The following is a 21,277-nucleotide window of genomic DNA, read 5'->3' as shown; positions in this document are numbered from 1 at the left end:
AATGATAATTGTAGATATTTGTCTCAGTCATTCCTGAAATAATTCATGCCTTATGAATGCTTTATGTATTTTTAAAGGTGAGTTTCATGGAGTCCTGTGCAGTAATTGATAATTGGTCTTGTTTATCTTTATTTATTTATTTTATTTATGTTTTTAATGCAATGAGTGCTGGTCAATTTCCTCCTTTTGGGCCAATAAAAGTTTCATAAATGGTTGACAACATAAAGTCTTTTAGTAAACAGTCAGTCATATATATGAGAAATAATCAATCTATTTATTCTGAATCGATATATGTATGAGTTGAAATATGTTTGTATTTACCTATTTGTTACCTCTTTAGGACCTTTTCTGGCAACAAAACTGACCTTGCAAGTCGTCACCGAGACCAAAACCTGGTCCTGATGAGGCAGAACTTCCTCATTACTGAGGAACGGGTTAATTTAGGAGTAATATTTGAATTGTGGTCAGGTTAAAGTGGTTATAGTTAAAGTCTGTCTTAGTTTACTTTGATTACTTTGTTGTCCAGGACGTTCCCGCTCCACTATGTCAGAGGGAAACCACAGCGGTGTGACTGAGTTCCTCCTGACAGGATTCCCCGGTCTCCATCCAGAGTACCACGGTCTTGTCTCTGCACTTTTGTTCCTGGTTTATTTCCTGACGTTGTTCGGAAACGCCACCATCGTTCTCCTGTTTGCCGCCGACCGTCGCCTCCACAAACCCATGTACTTCATCATTCTGAATCTCTGCATGTCCGACGCTTTGTTCAGCACCACCACGTTGCCAAAGATCATCAGTAAGTACTGGTTTGACTCAGGGAGCATTTCATTCATGGCCTGTTTCATTCAAATGTACTTTGTCCATTATCTGGGCTCGGTGAACTCGTTGATTCTCTTCCTCATGGCTTTGGACAGATACTTAGCCATCTGCCACCCTCTCACATACTCAAATGTCCTGAAAATGTCCACCGTCCACATTCTCAGTGTCGCGGCGTGGATTGTAGCAAACGCCGGTCCTTTAATGATGGTTATCCGAGCGTATCCTCTTCCTTACTGCGCGTCAAACGTCATCAATCACTGCTACTGCGATCACATCGGCATCACGGTGCTGGCGTGCACCGACCGAGCGCCGTATGGATTCCCCGCCTTCATCATGGCATTGGTTTTTCTTCTCGGGCCGCTGGCCTTCATCGCGTTCTCGTACGGCTCCATCATCGTCGCCGTGCTGAAGATCGCGGATTCGAGCGGTCGCCTGAAAACTCTGTCCACGTGCAGCACTCAGCTCATCATCATCTCACTGTATTACTTACCCAGGTGTTTCGTTTACTTGGCCAGCAACGTGGGCATCAGGTTTAGCGCCGACGTGCGAATCGTGATCATCATGTTGTACAGTCTTTGTCCGCCGATGGTCAACCCTCTCATCTACTGCCTGAGAGCACAAGATATGAGGGAAAGTCTGTGGAGACACGTCAACAAAGTTACACGGAAAACACACGTTTCTGCAGTTTGAGGCTGAGCATCTTTTTATTTATATCTTATTTTGAGGAAGTAAATGTGAATGTGTCCAAATGTAATAACAGCTAAAGAAATGCGAGAACGAGATTGAAAGGGGTCATTTCACAAAAGGCTAAAAGTTCGGCAGTTTGTGACTGACCGTATTTTTCTTTTTCTTATTCTCATGTATTTGCTGATTTCAATCCATCCATTGTCTACCGCTTTATCCTCCACATGAGGCTTGCCGAGCTGCTGGTGCAAATCCCAGCTGTCATAGGTCACCAGTATTTACTTTGTGTATAAAGTAAATATGACTGGGAATGTACAAAACAAGCATTAAAATACTTTTTACAAAACTATAAGAGCTAAAAATACACGAAAAAGACTATTTCGCCTAAGGTTTCTGCAGTTTGTGACCGAGCATGTTTTCCTTTTTCTAATTTATTTTTTAAGTAATTACATATTTTATTTTTTGTTAATTACGCAATATTCAATAACCATGTAAACTGTAATATTTTATTGTACCATGGGAAAAGTGTGTCTTTATTTCATGTGGTGCATATGAAGTTCCTCATAATATAATAAGAGCAGTAAGAACAACTGCATACAAAGGCATAAAGGTTATAGAAACATTTAACAAATTACAGTCTTAATGATTCTACTGTATTTTTCCCAACTCATTTTAATTTAGCAGTGCAGAGAAAAATGAAAAAAATGTTGATGTACGGCTGTTCTGTTGTGTCAGTCAAACAATAAAAAATATAAATGTGTAATTTATGTTCTCATGGTTTTAAGACTGACTTTTTTTTTTGAGTGACAAATTTATGGGAGGAACTTCTTCTTGGTTTATTGTCACTGTGAGGTTTTCTGCAAACATTCAAAGTCTTAGTTATGAAAATAGTTTCTTCACAGACTCAGCATGAATCACCAAACCTCATTCTGATCGGCAACAACATTAAAGTTCATACTTTGGGTTTTGGGTTAAAAATCTTCTTCACACTGATTGTAACCAGTTAATTAACCCACAAAAATGTCAGTCAGCTGTGGAAAAGGACAGGCCTGTAAAAACACCATCCAATCAAAATAATCAGATCGTGATGCATCAATCAAATTGCCATCTAAACGCCCTCTCCCTGATGCACGTACCCCTCTTCCTGCACTAATCGCACATGCTCAGAATACAACGCCAGAGCTAACGCTAGCTTGCTAAATCCAACGGGAGAGTTGCAGCAATGTTATGCCAGAAAAGGTGCCAACAACAGGTTTTAGTCGCAAACAAAAGATGTATTTTTGTGGGAAATTTCATGAAAAGTATCGTGATAATCAATCCAGAGCCATCACCATCAGAATGAACAAGGTCATGGTCAGTGGACCAAGGACATTTGCGCGATAAAACGGAACAACGCCATCGCCAAACCAGGTTTTTGAAGAGACTTCTCACACGAAACAAAGGCTAAAATGAAAATGTTCCCTATTGCGATCGAAGCTACTGCCAAGAAAAAGGCAGATGCAGAGCGATCCAAGATCAGAGTGAACATCGGTGCTGCGTTTGAACGGTGACGACAACTGAAAGAACAGAAAGGGCTGCAAAGTGATGCCATGGTGGCTCTGTGTCTACTCGTCTTTGTGATCTTTCGAGAGTATTTGTTGGTGGCCAAGTATCCAAAGAAGTTAGCGAAAAGTATAAAAGTATAATATAAGTGCTCGTGAATCCATGTTCGCTGCGCGTTCATTACTGTGCTCTGGAGACGTAGTTTCGGAGGGAGGTCTAGAGAAAGGGGGCTTGGACTTTTGAATTCAGAATGTAGACTGCTCCAACTGTTTCCAGGATCTCTAACCCTACCTTTAAAGATCAAACTTGATAAAAGGCTGATCTGACCTGACCTGCATTTGGAAACTGAGCTCTTCGAAAGTAAGAGTCTTATTCAAACTGAGTCATTAGACTCGTGAGGTTTTTATCACGTGGTGCTTTTAATTTGAACTGTTTAATATTGATTGTCTCATTTAAGTTGAATAATTCAGACTTGTTCTGTTCGTGCAGGTTGTTATTTCATGTTTTTCCTTGCTAATTCTTCCTTTTGAAAATGATGATCCTCACAAACGTGACGAGGATGAGGAGCTTCTTCATCCTGGGATTCCCTGGACTTTCACCTCAGTATTATGGACCCGTATCGGCTCTGTTCTTCGTCGTCTACCTGTCCATCGCAATGGGGAACATTTTCATTTTAGCCTTCGTTTCGTGTGAGAAGTCTCTCCAAAAACCGACATATCTGGTGTTTTGTCACCTGGCGCTGAACGATCTGACGTTCGGCACCGCGACTCTCCCCAAGATCATTTCCAAATACTGGTTCGGTGACGGTGTCGTTCCGTTTTACGGCTGTTTCGCGCAAATGTTCTTCGTCCACTATTTGGGATCCGTCACCTCGTTCATCCTGCTGGTGATGGCTCTGGATCGATTCATCGCGATATGCGCTCCGCTGCGTTATCCCGTCCTCGTGACGAGCAACGTCATCTCGGCGCTCTGCGGCCTCGCCTGGTTCATCCCTCTGCCTCTGATGGTGGCCGTCGTTCTCCACGTCCTCACGCTGCCGTTCTGTAAATCGAACGTCATCGCTCAGTGTTACTGCGACCACATCTCCATCACGAGCCAAGCGTGCGGCGAGGACGTGAGGATCGTCGCCATCACTTCGCTGTGCGTCGCCATGTTCTGTCTCTTGGTTCCTCTGGCGTTCATCTTGTTTTCCTACATTTCTATCCTCGTGGTTATTTTGAAAATGACAAACGCCACTGGACGCAAGAAAACCTTGTCCACTTGTAGCCCTCAGATATTCATCACGTGTCTGTTTTACCTGCCCAGATGTTTTGTGTACGTCGCAAACACAGTCGGCTTTTCCTTCAGTTTGGACGTTCGTATTTTACTGATATTGTTGTACAGTCTTTTGCCTCCTGCCGTTAATCCACTCATCTACTGTTTTAAGACTCAGGACATCAAGCAGATGTTGATAAAGAGGTTGAATAGAAGGAAAATTGGAATCGAGATAAAATTGTCGTATTAATGTCAATTTAAAAAGCACACAATGAACCAAACAGTAGGACAATACCAACATTTGGTCATAGAATGGTAATTATTTTGTAATTATGTATAAATTAGGTTTAATATTATTATCTTTTAGTACATTATAAAAACAGTTGTTTTGCAAACCTGCTCCATTGTTCACATAGTATTGTTATTGTACTTTTTTCATTTTGAATATTTTGTACATTTTATATTGCTTATTTTATATCATAGTGTTGTACTGTCTGCTTCCAACTCTGCTTTTGAAGAACTCAATTCTAATCTAATCTCTTTTATTTTTTAGTAATCACAGGTAATAACTATGAGAAATGTGTTTTTGTGACAAACTTTAGTACAATAATATGTTAATTATCAATTTTGAGTCACACTCATTTCCATACCACAAGCAAAAGACTGTTACTTTGGAAATAACATCTTATTACTGTAATGTTACCATGGATATGTGTTTACTGGTCTGCACATGCTGTACTTCATACTACAACTATGAAGTAAAATTACTCACACGTTCATTTTTCTCTCTTTTTCAATCTCTGCACCGTAGAGATTTGTTTGTGTTCGTGTTAATGGGACTTTCCACTAAATTAAAGGTAAATATTGTGTTAATGTCATTTGAATTATTTTTGATTGGGTTGAAATTGAATATAACATTTTTACACTTAATCTTTTTCTAAGTGTATAATCCTCAGATTTTTTGAATTTGTGTTTTTTTGAGTTTAGATGTTTGTACTTTAAATTTGTTCTATAATATGTCAATAAATGTCATTTTGACTCTGTTCTCTTCGTCTCTTTGTTAATTTTAGTTGAACAATATAAACCGACACACACTGCATTCTTAAATTCGGTTAAAAATTGTATTAGTTTAAATCCTGTTTTATCAAAACTTCATCATGAGAACATCAGATAAGTTAAATCATAAACATCCCAGGCTTTGTTCTCACATATATCAAATACTGTATTTTTATATTCTTGGTGCATTTGTGTGTATTTGAACATGAAAAAGGGGAGAATAGATGGAGGTACATTTTGTGTAAAGTGTTAAAAAAATAGAGATAGTCCATCTCTCTTTGTGTATTCTACATTTTCTATTAAAACTGTAGTTTGTAACTTTTCCATGCAAATGAATGTGTTAAATTCAAAACCTTGACGAGGTCTACCAAGTCTTTCAGAGGCGCAAATGTCATCCTCGCTGACCCACATCACCCTCTGAAACAAAAGTCTGACAAATGTTTGGGCCAATAACAACAACTGACTATATGTATCAATTTTTTTAGTCTAGTTTTAGTTTTGTGCATATATAATAACATTTTTGTCAGGTTTTTATGTATAGTATTTATGTCATGGTGTCAATTGGTGAATTGATTACTGTTGCAAACCAAATTGCCCTCCAGGAACAACAAAAATGTTTGATTCTATTATAAAATGAGTTCACATAATGCTGATTAATCCAGGGACGACACACAACTCTATCTCTGTTTTTCTGTTGTGTCTGTGGGAGACCACACAAGTCTGGGAGTGCAGCACTTCCCTGACCTCATCATCGCCCTCACTCAACAGTCTTCACTTTTATTCGTTCACCCCCTCTCGTGTCACGTATGAAGTTTCAAGGCAATCGGTCAATGTATGGCGAAGTTATAGGGCACTTCCTGTTTGGTGGCGAATGGTCAAAATTCGCCCTTTTGAATCTGCAAAATCTTTTGATAATGTTTATGCTTTGATGTGTCTAGTACACAGTGTCACATTTTTTTTATGTGGGTACATGAACGGGCTCAGATGAGTTTGTTCATTAACAAAGCGTGCCAATCGCCAAGATGGACGCCAAATTCAAATATGGCTGACTTCCTGTTGAGTTGAGGACGTGGTCCCAATTTGCACTTTTTTTTTTCGTCTTGGTCTATTACGAGCTCCCATTATGTTTCGTGTTATTCAGTGCAACTTAATCTTGGCTTGTTCCATCTACACTATAGAGTCCTGGTGCAACTCACAGGCCCAAGCGATAATGCCAATATCGCATTTTTGCCAGACCTGAAACTCCATGCAGAGTTTCAAGTGTTTTTATGCATGTTAACCCCCTCAAATATGACAGTGAACCCATGGATATAATAATAATCTGAAGGAAAACAATTGTTTGTCAAAAGGACCGAATCGGGGACCAAAAATCTTCAACTTAAAACGTAAGAACTATAGCTTTAAAGCTGTACTGCATCATATTTAAAGATTAACAAACTTTATTTAATAGCAACAAAGACTGTGCTGTCATTAAATAATTTTTATCTTTGATAATCCTGTGTAGGCAGAAGACGTTGTTTTAGTGACTTTGTTTTTTGTATTGATGTTCATGATGTAAGTGTTGTTGATACCACAGGGTGTGCGTAGTGGGCGCTGTGGAGGAGAATCATTTGAGGATATGATCCTTTTGGGTATAATCACGGTCAGACATTGTGGAGAACAGATATTAAGCATCACACGAGCAGGACGCACATCATCTCTCAGTGTCTGGTGTCCGATCTGAGAGGTAAGACTCTGACTTTCATGGAAAGCTCAGAAAATCAAATAATCCATGAAATAAATGTTGGAAAATAACATTTGTGTGCGATTCACACAAGGTAGAGAAAAGAGTGAATGTATGTGATCATTATAATGTTAATGCAAATGTTATATGTCATTTTCATGGATATTGATACTTCAATTTTAATCATTCACATGTTATAAATTATGATGATTTACAGGTCTTTCTTTGTCTTGGAGGCGATGACGATCCTCACTAACGTGACGAGGACGAGGAGCTTCTTCATCCTGGGATTCCCTGGACTTTCACCTCAGTATTATGGACCCGTGTCGGCTCTGCTCTTCGTCGTCTACCTGTCCATCGCAATTGGGAACATTTTCATTTTAGCCTTCGTTTCGTGTGAGAAGTCTCTCCAAAAACCGACATATCTGGTGTTTTGCCACCTGGCGCTGAACGATCTGACGTTCGGCACCGTGACTCTCCCCAAGATCATTTCCAAATACTGGTTCGGCGACGGCGCGGTTTCGTTTCACGGCTGTTTGCTGCAGATGTTCTTCGTCCACTATTTGGGATCCGTGACCTCGTTCATCCTGCTGGTGATGGCCCTGGATCGATTCATCGCGATATGCGTCCCGCTGCGTTATCCCGTCCTCGTGACGAGCAACAGCATCTCGGCGCTCTGCGGCTTCGCCTGGTTCATCCCTCTGCCTCTGCTCATCACCATCATCCTCCAAGCGCTGCCTTTGAATTACTGTAAATCGAACGTCATCGCTCAGTGTTACTGCGACCACATCTCCATCACGAGTCAAGCGTGCGGCGAGGACGTGAGGATCGTCCAGGTCACGACTCTCTGCATGGCCATGTTCTGTCTCTTGGTTCCTCTGGCGTTCATCTTGTGTTCTTACATGTCCATCATAGTCATCATCGTGAAGATGACCAACGCCGCCGGACGCAAGAAAACCTTGTCCACTTGTAGCCCTCAGATATTCATCACGTGTCTGTTTTACCTGCCCAGATGTTTTGTGTACGTCGCAAACACAGTCGGCTTTTCCTTCAGTTTGGACGTTCGCATTTTGCTGATATTGTTGTACAGTCTTTTGCCTCCTGCCGTTAATCCACTCATCTACTGTTTTAAGACTCAGGACATCAAGCAGATGTTGATGAAGAGGTTGAGAGCGACTAAAGTTAGAGTCGAGATCAAAGTTTCAGTCTGAAAGGTCCAGTTGATTAGCAAGAAATGGGATTAAATGTGTGAAGATTATATTCCATGTGTGTTGTGTACAGTGTATGATATGTATATGCACGTGTCCACTGATATTATACTACAACTGATACTTGTATATGCAGTTATGAAGAAAAATTCCTCAGATGTTTCCGATTCAGTTGTTTTGTGTGTTTCTGATGCCATATGTCTTGTAAAATCAGCTCTCAATTTCAGTGGGATGTTGTTTTTTAAATTAAAGGCCAAAGGTATGATACAATAACGAATAATACTTGATTGCATATAATAATAATAACATTACTACTACTACTACTACTATAATAATAATAATGCCTTCACAGATATAATATAAGCAACACACAACAAAATATAATGACATTTTAAGAATAAAATACAAGGTAAAAGGATGACATCACTTTAATGACAAGCGTGTGAAAAACAGATGTAAATGAACACAACACATTTCAATGTCATATCAACTTTATTGGTATGGTGCCAAGTCACAATAGTAGACAGCCTCGCTCCACCTTATTTAGCAGAGCTTTTAACAAAAGGTCAACAGTTACTGTCCCCTGGTCATGATACAAACGGTGCGGGGGAGGGGCGAGCGTTCCTTTGTTCTATCACTGACCTGGGAGATTTTAAAAGTAAATTCAAAAGATATTTATTTATTCAGAGTGGCCTTGTGACACTTTGCCCTGTTCTTACTTGTACATTTTCTCATTGTATTTAATCTTATTTTATTGTGTTTTTATTCCTGCTATTGAGTGTTTTCTTTTATTATTTATTTTTATGTGAGTACCTTGCAGATATTGTAAAGAGTTATATGAATAAACATTGATTGAGTGATTGATTGATTGAAATAGTCCTGTTTCATATTCCATACAGCAGTGATACACAATATAGACAATTTATATTTTTTTCCAAATACAAACCACAACTGGACACAATTGGTGTTGTAACAAGTGATGTCAAATCTTGTCTAATCTGTAAAACCATTTTATTTTTTCTGGATGTACTGTAGCCTGGTTTTTAGGAGATTTATATCACAAAACAAATTGCACCACATGTCAAAAGTTATACACAAAGACTTAAAGGTACAATATGTAGTATTTATGGGTTTATAAAAAATCCCAAAATCCACTTTTTTATACATATTATGTGCTCCTGCATTGTCTAGTCGCTGTATAATAGGTTTTGTTTCATTTTCGTAGTGTTTCAAAAAGGTTGCATAGCCACTGTTAGCAGCGAGACGCCATGTTTCTATCGGAACCTGTAAGGACAAACGCGAGAGAACAAAACAAGCGTCTCTTTACTTGTAGCGGAAGTCCCGCCTCCTCTCTCTCCGCTTCGTCTGCTACGGCTGCGGTAGCTCGCCCTCTCCCTCACCTCACGAACCTCATCTGCTGACACGGAGAAAGACGACGAGGACGACAGTTGATCAGCTGCGGATACCGTAGCGCTCAGGGAAGGGAGGGGGTGAGGAGAGCAGCAGGTCTCTGTTGTAAATTTCAGCCTCTCCTCTAGATGGCACTATAAACTACTTATTTCCCCTTTAAGCCCAATTTATACTCCTGCGTAAAGTGCTCTGCGTAGGCTACGCAGAGTCCTCTGCGTCGACACAGAACCCGCGAAGAGCCTCTGCGTCGTCTTCGGGTGCACGGAATATTTTTTAAGTGTCCGTCACTCCGTCAAGGGACAACGGAGACGGCAAGAGCTGCGATTGGTCCTCAGGAACAGGCCGAGCGAAGCTGCTCTGTGCCGGCTCACAGTGAGCAGCGAGCGTCTACAGAGGGCGGAGCTGAACACCGCCGACTTCGTCGCTGCCGAACTATAAATACGTCATATCTTAACACACACAGCACATGTTTAGACTCTAAATGGCTGATTTCTCGCCTCAAATTATCTTAAAACTGCGGTCCGGGACACAGAAAAGTGACAACGGCCACTGTTTCAACAACAACAGTCTTTCTCCCTCGGACGCCATTGCTCACTGTAGCCAAAAGCACAACAACCTTGCGCAGCGACCCCTAGTGATCGGGCGGGAAATTGCAGCGCCTATCCGTCACCACGACGCAGAAGTATAAAGGCTCGAGTGGTCTACGTGGTGACGCAGACGGATAACGTATTACGCAGTCGGAGAAGTATAATGTGGCCTTTAAAGGTGCCATATGTAAGAATGTGGCCAAAAACAGTTACTACATTCAAATTCAAAATACCGAGGTCTTTTAGGTTTCGTTTTCTGACGTAACTGGCAACCCGTGGTTGCTCGGCAGCTGAGACTCTTCTGACTGCAATGATTGGTAGACGGCGGTAGGTGGCGCCACATGCCAAAACATGATTTCAAAACATAAACATGATTTGCAGTCTGCAAAATATTTTTTTTAATGCAAATATTTTGTCTGTACTGTTGTTGTTGGTGAGTTCAGTTTGTTATATGAGCATTATTCTTGAGTCTCTGTGACATATTAGGAGGATTGTATTGACAGTTGCTTTATATTTATTACATAATGCACCTTTAAATATAACAACGTAGTTTGTACTCCACACGTCACCTTTCACAGTGGATCTCCTTTGGGGTTTCAGCCCTTTAGGAACTACTTGTTTGCATAAAGTACGGCGTAAGACTGGAGAAGATCACTGATATGTTTTATATGAAACAACACGAGAGGCAGAGGTTGACTCTGTGCTGTGTCTAACAACTGCTTAGTGACCAACGACTGTTTCAGAGAACATGATGTTCACTAATGTAACCAGGATAAAAGATTTCTTCATCGTTGGATTCCCTGGGCTTTCACCAGACTACTATATACCTGTATCAGTCGTGCTTTTCGTTCTCTACTTGGTGATAGTGGCAGGAAACATTTTTATTTTAGTGTTTGTCAAATGTGAACGTTCTCTTCACAAACCCACGTATCTGATCTTCTGCCACCTTGCTATGACAGACTTGGCGTTCGGGACCGCGACTCTTCCCAAGATCATTTCAAAATACTGGTTCGACGACGGCGTCGTTTCGTTTTACGGCTGCTTCGTGCAAATGTATTTCGTCCATTTTCTCGGAGCGACTCATTCGTTCGTCCTGATGGTGATGGCTCTCGATCGTACCGTTGCCGTTTGCACTCCGCTGCGTTACACGACCGTTTTCACCAACACCACAGCCTCAGTGCTGTGCGGAATATCGTGGATTCTGCCTTTATCGTGGATGGTGGGTATAGTTGTTGATGCTCTGACGCTGCCTTTTTGCAATTCCAATGTTATTCTTCAATGCTACTGCGACCACATCACAATCACAAGGCTTGGGTGTGAGAATGTGCGAGAAGTTCAGGTGCTTGCGTTCGTTGGGGCCATGTTCTTTCTGTTGGTGCCTCTGGGCTTCATCGTGTTCTCGTACTTTGTCATCATTGTGGCTGTTATTCGTATTTCCAACTCCGAGGGTCGCATGAAGACTCTGTCCACCTGCACGCCGCAGCTCCTCATCACCTTCCTCTATTACATGCCGCGGTGCTTCGTGTACATGGCGAACATTGTTGGGTTCAGTTTCAGCGTTCCGGTTCGCATTGTCGTGGTCATGCTGTACAGCCTGTTACCTGCCGCCATCAACCCCATAATATACTGTTTCAAAACCAAGGACATCAAGGAAAATCTGAAAAAGAGATTCCTCGTCAGGAAAATGAACACAAACTCAAACACATGATGGAATACGATCACAATATAAAATTGTTTAAATAGATGAGTAAAATCCAGTGATGCTTTAAGATCTCTATATGTTTCAGAGTAAACGTGTGTTGATATCAAAATTCCCATTTCATGCTGATTCACTGGTCATTATAAGAAGAAAATGTACAGAACAGTGACAATATTACACACATACAAAAGACAAATCTACACACAAAAGCATTTGTTTGTATGATATATTTTGTTTTACTTGTATGATATATATATTGTCTACATATATCTAGGTGTGATTTCTTTACATACACTGCACTATGTGTGTGTGTGTGTCATTAAAAAGTGACATTGCATGTTTGATTTTTTGCGTGATGAAAGTATTTACAGATCCACTGACATTATACCACAAATGATACTTATATATACGTATGTAGTTATTATGTTGGGGAAAAAAAACTTCCACTATTTCTTATTCAAATGTAAAAGTTAAAAGTCTACTGTGCTTGTATGAGTGTATAATAAAAAAAAAAACCTGAATGTATAAATCATTGATTTTATTACCGTAGAATAAGCCTTTTTATATTTATATCAGGGTCTTTTGGACCACCATGTTTTAAACAATATTCCATAATTGAATTGAATTTTAGTGACATTGTTCAAACAGCAGTGGGACTAAACAATTCATCTTTTTCTTGTCACACCTGGAAACAATGCAACAAGCAAATCACAAAGGCTGTGTTTTAATAATGCTATTGTTTATTTGCCATGTGTTCATTGTCGATTCAAAAATCATTTTCATGCAACTTTTTACGCCTCTTAGTTTTGTTATGTTCACTACATAAATATCCTGATAATGTTAATTTTTTTATTCCTTCATTTTTATCTAGTATTTGCACTTTGTTATTATTATTTTTTAAATCGGTTTCATTGCCTTTTCTGTCCATATTTGTCTCTGTCTGACTCCTAATCTAATCTAATCTACCTCACAGTGGAACAGATTGAGTACAAAGCTAAAGTGGACGTACAAACGTGTCTTTCAGCAGATTCAAGGAGGAAGAAGAGCTAACATGGGTCTCACAGATTAACATGGGTCTCACAGATTAACATGGGTCCCACAGATTATTTATGTACTTGTTTATTCATATGTTTCCCCATGTTAGTCCACAGGACAGAAACTATTGTAATAGTTTGAACAATGGTTTTCAATAGCAGGTCAAAGGGAACCTGAGGGTTCTATGAAAAGATCCCAGGGGGTTCCCAGAGAAAAAAATACATGGAAATATATACAAATGACAAACAAGAAAAGTAATATATTTAAGACGTAGAAGGATCAAATATAGATACATAGTTCTAATATAAAATAAAATAAAATACATTTAAGTGGCTCTGTGGTGTTGTGCGGATGGTTCAGTCTGTTGCTGAATGAACTGATGATGGGCTAACTCTCAGCTAGTAGCTAAATCATTAGCATCACAGACAATAACTCACCACCAAAGCTGTGTGCTAATAGCAGATTCTCACATGCTCCCATTACAGCTTATAATACGATCATCTGATCGAACAGAAGTTTAGATTTTTGTATCATTTGCAATCTAAGACAACAATACTGAGCTAGCTAATAACAGTGTAAGCCACATAACGTTCTGAAACGCACAGTGGATTTTTTAAAAGATAGCGTCTAGCATGAAACAACATTTTTGATCCCTGTATGTGACTTGGAATGAACACATGCAACGTAGATTAACAACGTTTATTATGTATTGATTTGTAATAGTGATGGGAACTTCAGTTCATTTGAGTGTACTGAATCACTAGAATCTGTTCATTAAAATGATTCGTTCAAAAGATTTGTTCACAGAATCGTTCATTGCTTAGCAGGAGCCCAGTGCCTTGCTACGTGACTCACGTCCTCCCCGAGTGCAGTACGTTCGCGCTGCGGCGTCATAGAGTGAGTGACATCGCGAACGAGATTCATGTCCTCAGCCACAGTTCACCAGTTCTCTGTGTGTCAGTTCGTTCGCGAGATTCACGTCCACAGCCACAGTTCACCAGTTCTCTGTGTCAGTTCGTTCGCGAGATTCACGTCCACAGCCACAGTTCACCAGTTCTCTGTGCGTCAGTTCGTTCGCGAGATTCACGTCCACAGCCACAGTTCACCAGTTCTCAGTGTGTCAGTTCGTTCGCGAGATTCACGTCCACAGCCACAGTTCACCAGTTCTCTGTGTGTCAGTTTGTTTGCGAGATTCACGTCCACAGCCACAGTTCACCAGTTCTCTGTGTGCCCGTTCTTTCGAACGAATCGTTCATGACCGACACAACACTAATTTGTAAAACAAAATGTAAAAAGCAAGTCAACTGATATAATTAGTTACTATATTACGTTTGTATTTTTTATTGTGTTTTGTTCAAAATTAAGCATTCATGCATTAGTGTATCTTAGTTGAAGGTATCTCATATAGCGATGCTCCAATTTGGTTTAAATACAGTAAATATTGAGCCGGAGCTTGACTTAGGAGAGTTATATCACAAAACAAATTGCAAAACATGTCAAAAGTTATACACAAATACTTAAACATAACAACGGTGTTTGTACTCCACACGTCACCTGTCACAGTGGATCTCCTTTGGGGTTTCAGCCCTTTAGGAACTACTTGTTTGCATAAAGTACGGCGTTAGACTGGAGTTCATCTCAGGTGAGATGATGGCGGATCTCGTGATCACTGATATGTTTTATATGAAACAACACGAGAGACAGAGGTTGACTCTGTGCTGTGTCTAACAACTGCTTAGTGACCAACGACTGTTTCCCTTTTTTCTCATTGAGTTTGTTGTTGTTAATTCAGAGAACATGATGTTCACTAATGTAACCAGGATAAAATATTTCTTCATCGTTGGATTTCCTGGGCTTTCACCAGACTACTATATATCTGTATCAGTCGTGCTTTTCGTTCTCTACTTGGTGATAGTGGCAGGAAACATTTTTATTTTAGTGTTTGTCAAATGTGAACGTTCTCTTCACAAACCCACGTATCTGATCTTCTGCCACCTTGCTATGACAGACTTGGCGTTCGGGACCGCGACTCTTCCCGAGATCATTTCAAAATACTGGTTCGACGACGGCGTCGTTTCGTTTTACGGCTGCTTCGTGCAAATGTATTTCGTCCATTTTCCCGGAGCGACTCATTCGTTCGTCCTGATGGTGATGGCTCTCGATCGTACCGTAGCTGTTTGCACTCCGCTGCGTTACACGACAGTTTTCACCAACACCACAGCTTCAGTGCTGTGCGGAATATTGTGGATTCTGCCATTATCGTGGATGGTGGGTATAGTTGTTGATGTATAGGAGATTGAGCTTGTTGCCCTCGTTAGGGCCATGTTCTTTCTGTTGGTGCCTCTGGGCTTCATCGTGTTCTCGTACTTTGTCATCATTGTGGCTGTTATTCGTATTTCCAACTCATGCCGCGGTGCTTTGTGTACATGGCGAACATTGTTGGGTTGAGTTTCAGCGTTCCGGTTCGCATTGTCTTGGTCATGCTGTACAGCCTGTTACCTGCCGCCATCAACCCCATAATATACTGTTTCAAAACCAAGGATATCAAGGAAAATCCGAAAAAGAGATTCTTCGTCAGGAAAATTAACATGAGCTGTAAGACGTGATGAAATACAATAATAAAATAATATTCTGTAACAGATAAGAAAATCAAGGGATGTATTGTTTTCTTTTGCTGACACTTCTCTATATGTTTCAGAGTGATTGTTTTTGATCAATTTTAAGTCGTTGCATGGTCATGCTCCTGATAATTTCTCATCTCTTTAAAATTAAATTATTATTGTGTGAGGAGGAGCTTTAAATTACAATTAAATGTAGTTCATTACGGTCAGTTTTTGTGACATTTATGACAAATTTACTGGACAAAACATATCAAAGCAAATACATTTATTTGTTTTGGTCAATATCTTTGCACATATCTTGCACAGATTTAAATCCCTCGCCCCCCAAACGTGCCTCAGAAAAACAAGCACTTCTTTTACACTACGTCACAACTTTAGTACACCTGGGAATTGGCTCCTGATGCTGTTATTCCACACACACACATCATAAAAGCTGAGTACCTCACAGTCTGAATGCTACACACACAATACACGTAGAATAAAACGTAAGTGTATACTGATGATACAGGACATGTAGTTACAAGGTACTTTGTATTATCTGTGGAATGTTTTTTGATGCTTGATTTCCAGTGACATTAAGCTACTTTCTTTTTAAAGCTTGCACTTAATACACATGTAAATAATGATGAAATTCACAAACACGACAAACATCAAAGACTTCATGATCATTGGATTCCCTGGACTTCCTCCCGAGTACAATGGAGCGGTGTCTGCTCTCCTCCTCCTCGTTTTCCTGGCCATCGTGGTGGGAAACACTTTCATTTTGACCGTGATTCTGTTCGAGCGGACTCTTCGCAAACCGTCGTATTTCATCTTCTGCCACCTGGCGATGACAGACATGACTTTTGGCACCGTGACGCTTCCAAAAATCATAGCCAGATACTGGTGGAACGACATGACGACGTCGTTCGGCGCCTGCTTTACACAAATGTACTTCGTCCACTCTTTGGGAGCGATTGTTTCGTTAATTTTGCTGATCATGGCCTTGGATCGTTTTGTCGCCATATGGCTTCCTTTCCGATATCCTGTTTGGGTCACAAACAAAACAGTTTGCGTTGTTTGTGTCTTCTCCTGCCTTGCAACATTTATACGTATGACGGGGATCGTGCTCCATGCTTCATCTTTACCCTACTGTGACCTCAATCTCATTATACATTGTTACTGTGATCATATATCGATTACTCGGCTGGGATGCGGGGAAAATGTTACATATGTTAAAACGGTCGCTCTTGCCAATGCCATGGTCGTTCTGCTGTTTCCTTTAACTTTTATTATTATATCGTATTTTTCTATCATCGTAGCTGCTTTGAAAATGTCCCAAGTTGAGCGGTCGAACAAAATCATCTCCACCTGCGCTCCTCAGATCTTCATCACCTGCCTTTATTATGTGCCGAGGTGTTTCGTTTACCTCTCCAACCATTTGGGCTTCAAATTCAGCACTGACGCTCGTATTATCATCACGATGATGTACAGCCTCATTCCTCCTGTAGTTAATCCACTCATCTACTGTCTCAAGACGAAGGACATTAAAAAGGTTTTGACAGAGAGATTGCAAAGAAGAAAAGTGGCAGCTGCACAAAGAAATGTCCAAAAAAAACAATGTCAAATAACGTGTCATAAATGAACAGTGTATAGTTTTCTTTAAACTCATCTATAACTATTGTGGAAATATAGTTTGTACACACTCCCATTCATTTAAGGAACATTTTACTTCCTAATATATAATAAGTGTGTATATATATATATTTTTACACTTTATCTACAACTTATAATAATGATAATCATTCCATTTAGTTATTCAACATTTCAGAGTAAAACTGAGACAGATATACAGATACATACAATTCCACTTCAAGGTCAAATGTTCTCTTTTTTTGATCAAATCCACCTTGTACCTGTTTATATTTCTTGTTTTATTTAAATTCATATTATTCCTCAGTAAATAGTCTTCATATGTTATTTCAATATATTTATCTGATATATTTACCTGATTTTGATTCTAAGTGCACACATTAAATGTAATATTATGATTCACCATCAGTACTTTGCTTGTCTTACTTGCTTCGAACTTTGCTACTGAACATGTGTTGAACAGGCTCAACAATCAACGATCTCTGAAGTGTTTCTTCTCTCACTTGATAGACTGAACTGATTAATAAACCACTTTATAGCTCATTTTGAATTGAAACCTAACTGTGATAAATGTGGGCTCTTTAAAAAAAAATTGTAATTTGTGTGTGTACATATCCCAAATAATATTGAATACATTAACAACATAAATTACAAATCGTCAGCAGGAAACTGAACTATTTAACGCTATATGGAAGATATATTCATTCATAATACACAATTTAGTATTCTTTTATAGATTTACCCTCTCCAGGTGTAGAGTTATTTAAAAGATATGAACAAAAGATATTTGATTTCCTATAGAATGGTGATATTATTGTCGAATTATTACAAGCATGATGGTGTCAAGTTAATAAATCTTCACACTCAATTTAGTTCATTTCAACATGTTACATCTAGGAAGACAATTATATTAATCAATACAATTGTCTGTATGTATATGTATATATGTGTAAAAAAAAAATTCCCCTTTGATTGTTGTTATCGTTGTTGTTGTTATAAAATCACCCTTAAAATTAAACTTGAATTGTCCACTGGAGGGAACCAAACTATCAGTGCAGTGTATGTTTTTTAACACTCTCTGTAGTTAAAATGTTTGTGTTGTAGAGCTCAGAGATGATGAGGTTTTACCTCCACAGTGAACCCACTGAGTTTGACTGGACACCGGATAAGAACACGACGTTGACGTTAGTCCAGTTATCTCAACGCTGGTTGGTTTTTTGTGTCATTGTCGTCAAACCCGTCTCCCCTCCCCGTGACCACCAGGGGCAAAGTGGAAGAGAGAGACAGAGAGACCCAGCGTCCCTCTAATTACAAGTGTCCCCGTGAGTAAGGTGCAAACTCAGGTTTTGGGGGACACCTCCTTGTTCAATTTCAGTATTCAATGTTTGTGAGTCAGGTTGCTGTTCACTGGAGTTCCAGCAGCCTGTTGTGTGTTAACTATGTGTATATATACAAGTCAGTAAGTGAACAGACACCATGTTTGTTACTGCCTGATTGTTTAATTGTCGTATTATGTTGTTACCATGTGTGTTAGCGATTAGCATGTGTGCGATAGCGGTTAGCACGCTAGCTGGCTAACACGTCGTTTGGCGTTGTGTTGTGTTGTGTTGGTTAGCTGACATGTTTAATATGGTGTGTTTCTGCGGTTAGATGTCAAAGATAACAGGTCAGCTCTCATCAGCGAGCAATATTGTGTGCATGCTGTGCATCCTGATTGTGTGTTTGTGCAATAATACTGCGCCGGTCGTGCCATCGCTGTCACAATGTTCCTGAATTGTTTTCTTTATTGTTATTTTCAGACCATACTTGTGTACATGGTTGTTTTCTCTTTTAAGCCTTTAACACCTCACCCTCAAAATGTCTCCTCTCAGTGTCTGAAGCTACTGAACACATCATGATGAACTAAAACTGTAAATGTAACATTTCGGACAAGCACTGTTGCCTCACATCAAGACGGTTGCTGGTTCGCGTCTCAGTCCAGGCTTTTCTGTGTGTAGAACAAAACGCGTCCAAGTGTAATTATCATGGCAATATTCAAAAACACCATGGCATGATTTCCTTATTTCTTGCAGCCCAAATCTTTACACACATCTTGCACATATGTATTTCCCCCCCAACACAAAAACAACTCCTTCTTTTACACTACGTCAGTTTGTTGTCACGTTTTTGCACTCTGGCTCCACACGCGTCATAAATGCCGAGTACCTCATGGTGTAAATAGATGAAATGCTCCACACTCTGCACACACACTACAGTACATACACATACAGATGATACAGGACATGTAGAACTAGGTATTGTATATCATTTGTGGAATACTCCTTGATTTCCTGGATGTTTCTATGCCTGCTTTGCTCTACTTTGACTTTAAAATATTGCATTTAATACACATGTAAATAATGATGAAATTCCCCAACACGACAAACATCAAAGACTTCATGATCATTGGATTCCCTGGACTTCCTCCCGAGTACAATGGAGCGGTGTCCGCTCTCCTCCTCCTCGTTTTCCTGGCCATTGTGGTGGGAAACACTTTCATTTTGACCGTGATTCTGTTCGAGCGGACACTTCGCAAACCGTCCTATTTCATCTTCTGCCACCTGGCGATGACAGACATGACTTTTGGCACCGTGACGCTTCCAAAAATCATAGCCAGATACTGGTGGAACGACATGACGACGTCGTTCGGCGCCTGCTTTACACAAATGTTCCTCGTCCACTCTTTGGGAACGATTAATTCGTTAATTTTGCTGATCATGGCCTTGGATCGTTTTGTGGCCATATGGCTTCCTTTCCGATATCCTGTTTGGGTCACAAACAAAACAGTTTGCGCTGCTTGTGTCTTGTCTTGCCTCATATCATTTATGTGTATGCTGGGGATCGTGCTCCATGCCTTAACTTTACCATACTGCAACCTCAATATCATTGTGCATTGCTACTGTGATCATATATCGATATCTCAGCTGGGATGTGGGAAACACGTCACATATGTCAAAATGGTCGCCGTCGCCAATGCCATGGTCGTGCTGTTACTTCCTTTAACTTTTATCATTATATCGTACTTTTCCATTATCGTAGCTGCTCTGAGAATGTCTCAAGTTGAGCGGTCGAACAAAATCATCTCCACCTGCGCTCCTCAGATCTTCATCACCTGCCTTTATTATGTGCCGAGGTGTTTCGTTTACCTCTCCAACCTGTTGGGCTTCAGGTTCGGCAACGACGCTCGTATTATCATCACGATGATGTACAGCCTCATTCCTCCTGTAGTTAATCCACTCATCTACTGTCTCAAGACGAAGGACATTAAAAAGGTTTTGACAGAGAGATTGCAAAGAAGAAAAGTGGCAGCAGCACAAAGAAATGACTAAAGACAAAAAATGAAATAGAATATTTTCTTTCACATTATAGATAACTTGATTATCCTTCATTTACTGAACATTTCTTTACATGCGTGTATATCCATATACTTAATTCCTGTTTTGAGGTTGTCCTGTTGCCCCAAAGTGCTGTACGAGCTTAAATAAATTATAATAAATATTTACAATGCAATAGGGTTAGCTATAACGTGATGATTCTCTAAATATAGTTTCTACATTTTCACTTTAAGATGAAAAATGCATCTTTTTCTGATCAAAATCTGCTTTGTATCTGTTCATATTGATAGCTTTTTTTTAAAAAAAGGTAAAAAATTGCTTCTTTTTTTTAGCGGTTGGATGGCCGTGTTGATGTCCTCGGTGTACATGTACATACAAAAATATTAAAAACATAACAAGAGAATGTCAAACTGAAATTATAAAAAAAAACAAGATGGAGAATGGAGTTTTATAGCTTTACCCTCTCCAGGTGAAGAGTTATTTCAAATTTGGGAGCAAGAGATATTTTATTTTTATGGAATTAAAATCTGATAGGAATTAAAGAGCTTTTATTGTATCACAATTATAAGCATACTGGTGTCAAGTTATAAATCTGTTAATTTTAGGAAGCCAATTATAACACTAATTTTCTGTTTG

General features: G+C 39.7%; 6 protein-coding genes across 6 annotated transcripts; all 6 read left to right on the top strand.

The window, feature by feature from the left end:
* Nucleotides 1–543: 543 nt before the first annotated feature.
* On the top strand, nucleotides 544–4,546 carry LOC310941011 (uncharacterized protein; the record flags this gene model as incomplete). The annotated part of the gene is made up of 2 exons (XM_083906082.1): nucleotides 544–1,473; nucleotides 3,572–4,546. 2 exons carry the CDS (start codon nucleotides 544–546, stop codon nucleotides 4,544–4,546), a joined length of 1,905 nt encoding a protein of 634 aa, XP_083762208.1.
* Nucleotides 4,547–7,314: 2,768 nt separating this feature from the next.
* Nucleotides 7,315–8,286, top strand: LOC310941010 (olfactory receptor 2AT4-like; the record flags this gene model as incomplete). Its single annotated transcript, XM_083906081.1, has 1 exon — nucleotides 7,315–8,286. One exon carries the CDS (start codon nucleotides 7,315–7,317, stop codon nucleotides 8,284–8,286), a length of 972 nt encoding a protein of 323 aa, XP_083762207.1.
* Nucleotides 8,287–11,028: 2,742 nt separating this feature from the next.
* On the top strand, nucleotides 11,029–11,988 carry LOC310941009 (olfactory receptor 52E8-like; the record flags this gene model as incomplete). The annotated part of the gene is made up of 1 exon (XM_083906080.1): nucleotides 11,029–11,988. The coding sequence occupies one exon, from the start codon at nucleotides 11,029–11,031 to the stop codon at nucleotides 11,986–11,988; it is 960 nt and encodes a 319-aa protein (XP_083762206.1).
* Nucleotides 11,989–14,811: 2,823 nt separating this feature from the next.
* LOC310941008 (olfactory receptor 52E8-like) lies at nucleotides 14,812–15,620 on the top strand (the record flags this gene model as incomplete). Its single annotated transcript, XM_083906079.1, has 2 exons — nucleotides 14,812–15,291; nucleotides 15,333–15,620. 2 exons carry the CDS (start codon nucleotides 14,812–14,814, stop codon nucleotides 15,618–15,620), a joined length of 768 nt encoding a protein of 255 aa, XP_083762205.1.
* A 640-nt stretch (nucleotides 15,621–16,260) lies between these two features.
* LOC310941007 (olfactory receptor 52Z1P-like) lies at nucleotides 16,261–18,597 on the top strand (the record flags this gene model as incomplete). Its single annotated transcript, XM_083906078.1, has 3 exons — nucleotides 16,261–17,199; nucleotides 18,372–18,451; nucleotides 18,531–18,597. The coding sequence occupies 3 exons, from the start codon at nucleotides 16,261–16,263 to the stop codon at nucleotides 18,595–18,597; spliced, it is 1,086 nt and encodes a 361-aa protein (XP_083762204.1).
* A 1,072-nt stretch (nucleotides 18,598–19,669) lies between these two features.
* On the top strand, nucleotides 19,670–20,635 carry LOC310941006 (olfactory receptor 52J3-like; the record flags this gene model as incomplete). The annotated part of the gene is made up of 1 exon (XM_083906077.1): nucleotides 19,670–20,635. The coding sequence occupies one exon, from the start codon at nucleotides 19,670–19,672 to the stop codon at nucleotides 20,633–20,635; it is 966 nt and encodes a 321-aa protein (XP_083762203.1).
* Nucleotides 20,636–21,277: the final 642 nt, after the last annotated feature.

The sequence above is a fragment of the Microchirus variegatus genome (assembly GCF_963457635.1).
Source record: "Microchirus variegatus genome assembly, chromosome: 19".
Lineage (NCBI taxonomy): Eukaryota > Metazoa > Chordata > Actinopteri > Pleuronectiformes > Soleidae > Microchirus > Microchirus variegatus.
This window is presented reverse-complemented; position numbering and strand designations above follow the sequence as displayed.